Below are 7,698 nucleotides of genomic sequence, written 5' to 3'. Positions count from 1 at the left end.
CCTCCTTTTTAATTGTATTTAACAGTAAACAACGCATCAAACACACAGAACACTACTGGCCTGGTAATTTTCCTTCCAGCCGGATTTGCTCTAGTAGCCTACACGAGTATGTTTTTGGTTGCTCTCCACTGGCATAATATCAGACAAACACTGCAAGAGAGAGGAGGCAGAAGTGAGAGTTATTTAAAAAATCATTAAAATGGATTTTGCATTGCGCAGAATCAAGTCTATAGATCGGCTATATGGTGCAACTATCCCTTCAGATGTAAGCAGGCACAATAATGAGCAGTCGAAGGCAGAGGAACATTAAAAGATGCTGCTGGGGAATGCTGGATGACGCCATTGTCTCTGTCTCCTGTTGCTTTCAAACACATGGATGCCTTTTGAATCCTGTGTGTGTTGTATATGTACTTGTGCGTATGTGTGTGTACGTGTGTGTGTGTGTGTGTGCGTGCGTGTGTGTGGGTGGGTGGGTTGATGCGCCAGTGCGTCTTTGTCCGTGTGACAGTGTAGGCAGTAGATGTGACATTCTGGATTCAGTAGTTAGTTGTTAGTCATGATCCACCAGGAAGCTGAGGAAACACACATACAGAGAGAGAGAGAGAGGGAGAGAGAGTCAGGTCACCACACACCAATCTAACTCAGGCCAATTTATGACTCCTACGGGAAGCGTCAAGGTACATTTATAAGTCATTAATCTAATCTGGGGATGGCAGCAATTAAAACCATTAAACCGTAGCGTCACAGCTACTGGACATAAGGTCAAGGGTCGTGTGCACAACGTTCTGTTGTTTTCAAACCGTCCAAATCTTTTCACAAGCGCCAGCAAAGGCAGCACCTTCACTAACTGTGACATAGTACAATTTTATATCTTATTACCTTTTCCACAGGACTAAGAGTACTGAGTAAAAACAAATATGATTATTTTGGGGACACATTTCCAAATAAGTTTCACTTTGTGCTCATGATTTCATTTGATTTTGAGTTTAGTCACATATTGTGAAGAAGCAACACATTCTTAGACTCTTCTCCAGTGTCACATTTTTTCATACTGCCTGTTTACACCTGCGTTTAAGAGTGACCCACATCTGATTCCTCTGTTCTTTGTTGTCTCAAACAGTCGCCGTGCATACATGTGAGCCACAGATAAGGAAGTAAACAACCATGGACAGTAACCTAGCAACGAGCGCAACCCATGCGGCCCACACACCTAATTCACCATCTCTAATGGACGCAAAGAGGCAGCAAAAATAATTAATGCGACTGCTTTCTGAAGCATATTTAGGGGCCTGTAACACATTAATCAAATGTCAAGATGAGAGAGAGAGGAGTCACGATTGTAGCCCGGATGGAGTGATTCATGCTACTCTGCCATGCGTTGATCCCGCTGAGGAGTCGATGGCGTGATGACGACAAAACAAGATACGTGCGTCACATGGAGACCGCACTTCCAAGTAATTATTCCACATTGAAATGTGATCAAAAGAAGGCAAGAAAATATTTGATGTGCAGTTTTTCTACCCTGTTTACACCTCTAATACATTTGATTTGTGCCGTGTGAGTCAAACATCAGAACCAGCTCCCTTTCAACAGACCGGGCGAACACAGCCCAGAGTGTTTGGAGAGAATATCCCCATTTGGATATTTATTTATTCAGAAACATCCAATATTTGCATAGCAAATGCCTGATTTGAAAACATTTTCTACCTTTAGGCTCAATAACCAAATTCGCAAAGTGAGTTCTTGTCATGAGGCCCAGAAATTCTGGATGCACCCCCAATTTCCACAGATGGGGGGTTTTAGTACATCTTAACATATCATAGCAAAGCAAGCTTAATGTACTAAAGCAATTAACAGCTGAATGTGACACACACAGCAATTATCACATTAACTAATCTTATTTTTAGTAAAAAAAAAAAAAAAAAAAAAAACCCAAAACACTTGAATTTCGAGTGTTAACTGTTGATGCACACTAATTATCCCTCGATGCAATGCAGAGAGGAAATGTAGGAGACACACACGTACACACACACACACACACACACACGCACACACACACAGATGGAAAGCAACATAAAAAATTGTAGATGGTAGTTAAACAGCCCCAGAAAGATTTTGGCAAACACAAGGACAGCAACAAAGTTGTACATTTCTGTTTTTAAAAAAGCACAATTTCCTGTTGTAGCATCACTGTTAAGTAGATTATTTCCTCATATACTACCTGCAGAAACAGTGTGACCATTGCAGATGTCATCTGGCCGACTTTAGATGATTGCTTATAGCAGAATCTAGATATATACAGTTTCAACACTGCCTAAGATGACCAGAGAGACCATTTCAAAGCCATGCCATGTGTGGTGGATGTGAACAGATCCCTGATACTTGTGACATTCTCAATTCGACAATCCAGCCAGGCTCAAGACACTTGGAATTGCTGTTGACACAGGGGAGGAAGGCTATGTTTTAGTGACCAAGCACCGTATGATCACAAACCACTCTGAAGCCGCAGGAGAGATGACGGATCACAGAGGCAACTGAGCAGACAGGAAAGTGCAAATTCCCAGCATTCTCGCTGCGCCCGAGCAGCTTGGGTCTAATGTGCCGTCGCTGTGGCAAAACTGCTGCAAACCCTGTTCAGTCTGCAGCGCTGGTTTTCTACCGCATTCTCACTCGTGCCATTTAATGCTCATTAACACCGGAGACAAACGTGAACACACTCACGGACACACGTGTACGAACCTGGGAGCAACATAGTGGAAACTACTTCAGCATCCTGCAGCATGTCAATGACGCAGCGCTGGAAATCTTTACTGCCGTTGGACTGCAGGTAGCTGCAGAGACGGACAATGAAGGAGGAAAATAGGGATAAAAAGAGAAAAATCTAAATTGAGCATCACCTGTTGCAAAACATCCTAAAAGGTAGATGAATATATTCATTGATACCTGCATGGCATAGATACCAATTAAACCATTTAAGCTCCATCCATGTGTATGTGTGTATATGTGTGTTGCTGCATGTGTGAGAGCTGAGAGGTGGGCCATCTGCTCATCTTCACTGGTGGGGAACATTTCCATCAAAAAGTTAAGAGTGCCAAACAGTCTGCCAATATCTGACACACACACACACACACACACACACACACACACACACACACACACACACACACATGCAGTCACACACACCATACTGACCTCATCCAGGAGATGCGGTCTTGCCAGAACTCATACATTATGTAACACGACTTTCCCGGGAGCTTCTGAACGGACACACTGACAGCAGGACAGGGATGAAAAGTAGAGTGGGGCAAGAGAGGGATGCAAAGTGAAAGAGAGTTTGCAGGATACAGGATAAATTACACAAAATTTTGAATCTTTTCTCATGTCAGAACGAGACAGGCAGCAATGATTCTTGCAAGACAGCAGACAGCGTTTAGAAGGCCAAATTTCTACAGTGACATTCAGCTGTTATTAAAATGGTAATTTTCAATCAAGCTGCTCACAGTTTGGGTTCACATAAAAGCTGCTATAATATCCAAGGATAATAGATGTTAAAATGCAAATGGAGGTTTTTCATTGACAGCACTTTTCCATCCTTCCCCTCCTCACTTTATTCATGGACAGTCAGTTTATGCCCCCTGAGCATTGCCTCAATGTTCAAAAAGTTCCCTCAGCAGCAGCAGCAGCAGCTTGACACAGCGTTTAAAAGGTATCTAGCTTTGCCTGAAGACACTCACTGCAGGTTGTCAGAGTGGGCTGAGGTGGCGTCGATGTAGCCCTTCAGAACTTTCCGGAAGTTGTCCAGATTGTCTTCAGTCACCGACATCTGCCTCTGCACCAGCAGGATGTTCTGTCGGCGACGAGACAAGAGGCCGAGAGGGGAACGAGATTAGATGACGCATAAAACCACTGGCTGGCATGTGTGTGTGTGTGTGTGTGTGCGTGTGTGTGTGCGTGTGTGTGTGTGTGTGTGTGCGCGAGGAGGCGTCAAGCTCACGTCGCCCCCTGAGGTCCAGGCGTGAGTGCAGATATTGTCAAGATGGATCCTTCTGAATCATTTGATGAGGAACTGATCATAACTTCCCAAGGGCAAATATCTCAGAATCACTGAGAGCAGATGAGATATAAATAAACGTGGTCATTTCTGTTATGTCACACGGTTTTGCTCCTGCTTAAGGCACATTTTTCAGTACATTCGGTCTTATCTGTCACTGTGGCTGAAAGCCTGCGTGGAAACAGCTGCACAAAGTAAGACAGAGGCACTGACTGCAAGGCAATTAAGAGAAATTTAATGATTTTTCCTAAATTCTAATCTATTATTACATAACAGAATGCTGACACTTTACCTGCACTATAATAACTCTGTTGCCAAGATACCTCAGTGTCTTTCAGTTTGTCACTTTCTTCATATAATATACCGACACAGCAGCACAACGACCTCACAGTATGTCAGTGTTGCAAGTTATTTTTCATATTAGCTCCTTTTGTTTACTGGTGCATACTCTTTCTCTCAAAGTCATCTGAATGTGCAATGATGTTACATAAAACTTAAGTCTCTCTGCTTTCCATATCAATCCATGGACCTCATGACAGAGGAAAAGTAAAGGCACTTTCAAAGAGAATACTTTTGTCGATCAATACGTCCAGAGAGCAAACATCATCCCTCCCTCCTCCACAGGGAAACTGGGCTCGAAACTGAGGTCCTCCGCCTGGCGTCTTGTCTCCCAGTGCACCAAGTCAACCTGCTGCCCTCTTTACTTTCTCAACAATTCAGTGCCAAAGTGAGTCACTGCTGCAGCTATCAAGTGAAACGCCTCTTATGGCGTCTTTTGTGGCCAACGTTTCCACAGGCTTGGAGGGTCGGTTCATCTGCATTTCAAGGGGAATGCACACATGCCAGCGAAAAGTTAAAGTTAAGTTTTGAGATCTCTGAAGTCTCTTTTAGTCTTTTGTGGCTGATGCTTTACCTCAACATCTGAGCACGTACGATCAAAACAATCTGCATGAGCAGTCTCCACTGAAGGAATTACGGTAAAAATACTATTAATGATTTATATTGTGCATGGGAAAGGGATTTATTCATGGGGACTGCTGCATTTTTACATTTGGTCACTCAGCTCTTTTTGACAAAGATACTCTGAAATTCATTTAAATATCAGAGTTTTATTTTGGACGTCTTATTCTAAAATCCTTTAAGAAACAGACACATAGAAATATTGCTATTTCTACAGTTTTCCCCCTTTCCATCAGCGCGGAAACAGACATTAACTTCACTATTACTGTTATAAATGCTTTGATAAAACTGTCACCATAGCTACTCCTAACTATAGGTTACACTCTAACCTGTCTGTGGGTGTTTTCACACAATTTCTACCTTTCAAGGAGATCATGAGTCAGTAATTTCTTTTGTCCAGATAAAAACATATAAAATACACTCAGTTTCAAGGTGAGCTGAACAGAAACTTGTCTCCTTCACAGTTGACAGTTTTTTCAGACTTGTCACACATTGTTTTTCATTGCTGCAATGAGGTAGAATGAGCACACATGAACCCCAAAAAACAGACCCTAAAATTGCTGTCACAGGTCGTTCCGTTCATTCCATTTGGGAAGGAAACAGATGAGCTGCTTGACATTTAGAATGAGGACAGTGAACAAACTGGATAAGTTGAAATGCATTTTGTGGAGAGGATGATTGCTGAGTGCAGCTGAAAAAGAGTTTCAGTAATAACTTATCAGCTTTTTGGAACATGCTGCGACTACAGGAGGTGTCACAATCAGAAAGAGTAAAAAGAGGACACCGGGGGTGTTGCTGGAGGAAAAGAAGTTAAACGTGCAGTTAGAGATACATATGGTGGCAACGGTGAAAATAATCCTATATAGAGTCATATGTAGTGTCAGAGTGGTATTGAGACAACTATGTCTACTGCTTGTATTTCATGTAGAGATGTGCAAAATTAATGTCAAATGAAAAAGAGCTGAGTTTAGTTGGAATAAAATGTGAACTCACTGTTTAAAATCAGCAATTATCCACGACAGCGAGTCCGTTCTTAGTTTGTATTCTACTTGATTTGCATACTGAGGCGCAATCAAGGCAATCAAGCTGCTCTCTGCCAAAGAGCGAGTTCTGCTATATGATAACTGTGCTGCACAGTCGCCTCAGGCACAGAAGTGTCACATTTCAACATTACAATGGAAAGCTTTCCCATATAGTTCGACCTCGATCCATGCACCACTTCAGTCATCAGTATTCCAGGTGACATTCTTATATCAGTGCTGACTTACAGACTTGTACGTGCCGGCCAGCGTGTCCTCTTTCAGTGGCTCCAACTTGGGACCCTGAAATAAGAAGGTAACAAATAATAGAACAAGCACTTGGCTCTGTTACGCATCTGGGTAAGAAAGACCAGTGATGCCAGAGGTATTGGCATAAATAATTTAACCGCTAACCCCCCTGTCAACAAGAAAGGAAAAATGTCTGTGTGCAACCTGCTCACTCCTTTTCATTTGTAGATGCATCTGTTTTATAAACATTTGATATTGTCTGATTTAATCAATATTTTCATGACAAAAATCCTTTTTAGATTTTAGTAACAACCAGAAGTTGAATTTCTACATACTGCATTTACCTTTTATGGCATTGCATAGCTGTGCACAGATGTCACATAATGATAGCAGTACTGTTGGCTTGAGCACATTTACACACAGTCATTTGCACCTGTGCGCAAATTGCACCTGTTTGCAGGCTGCAGGCAAAATGTGGCACATAAAAATAGTCAACTGGCAAAGTAAATGGACTAAGTACATGAATCACAGCTGTTACTGCGATGCTCTGCTGGTATTTAATATCTGATGTGTCCATGTGTGTGATTCAGCGTTTTTCAAAGAGCGTTGTCGTACAGAGGTTACATCCATTCAGTCAATAATACCAACCTGGGGCTAAAAATGTAATGGCAGAGTAACGCAATGATGAGATTAAGTCAGAGGCACACTACAGAGATTTAAAGAAAAACAGGTGGAAAACATGTCGTTCACCACACTTAATTTACTTCTTGCAAACCGATCTGTGGGATATATACAACATGTAGTCCATATAGATGTGATGTTATGAATAATGAACATGCAATAAAACAGAATGAGCTTTCCATCTTAAAGGTTATGGTTCCTCTGTGTGTGTGTGTGTTGGTGTGCATGCGTGTGTGCGTCAGTGTACATACAGGGAAAATAACCTTTGAGGCAGAAAACTCATTCTGTTGTATTTGAGAGAGCAGAGAAAGCGAGCGGGATGGACAGAAGGTGTGTGTGTGCAGGTGGCGGTGTTGAGGTGTGGGGATGGGTATTGCACTCAGCATCCTGCAGGTTATGAATTGCTTTTATATTGCACTCAGAGTCCCTCTGGGTTGTCAAAACCGGGGACATGAGGGAGGCGAATGCTTGGAGAGAGGGGAAGAAAAGATGGGAATAATGGGAGTTAATAAAGAATAGAAGGGAGGGAGAATGAGATAGAGCAGAAGATGGGGCAGGAGAGCGTGAAAAAGGCTTTGAGACGTGGTTGTGGGAATGGGTCATAGGATACAGAATGAGAGATGAGAGGTGACTGCTTCGTGTTTGACACATACACAGATCTGCAGAACTCCTCTTAGAAAAACGTTGCTTTTTACGCACCCTTTGTTCTGAATGACGCTGCCGGCGCAAAGTTGAACA

The 7,698-nt window shown here is 42.4% G+C and overlaps 1 protein-coding gene across 1 annotated transcript in view; it reads right to left on the bottom strand.

The window, feature by feature from the left end:
* Window positions 1–543: 543 nt before the first annotated feature.
* necab3 (N-terminal EF-hand calcium binding protein 3) overlaps window positions 544–7,698 on the bottom strand; it is a 35,860-nt gene continuing 28,705 nt past the window's right edge. Inside the window, exons 9-13 of the mRNA XM_041961042.1 lie at window positions 6,280–6,333; window positions 3,735–3,847; window positions 3,193–3,270; window positions 2,740–2,831; window positions 544–572 (exon numbers count right to left, since the gene is read on the bottom strand). Coding sequence (XP_041816976.1) covers window positions 544–572; window positions 2,740–2,831; window positions 3,193–3,270; window positions 3,735–3,847; window positions 6,280–6,333 — 366 coding nt within the window. The remainder of the gene's footprint in view (window positions 573–2,739; window positions 2,832–3,192; window positions 3,271–3,734; window positions 3,848–6,279; window positions 6,334–7,698) is intronic.

This window comes from Chelmon rostratus, chromosome 2 (assembly GCF_017976325.1).
Source record: "Chelmon rostratus isolate fCheRos1 chromosome 2, fCheRos1.pri, whole genome shotgun sequence".
Classification (NCBI taxonomy): domain Eukaryota; kingdom Metazoa; phylum Chordata; class Actinopteri; order Chaetodontiformes; family Chaetodontidae; genus Chelmon; species Chelmon rostratus.
Note: the sequence above shows the minus strand (reverse complement) of the source record. Positions and strands in the feature narration are given on the sequence as shown.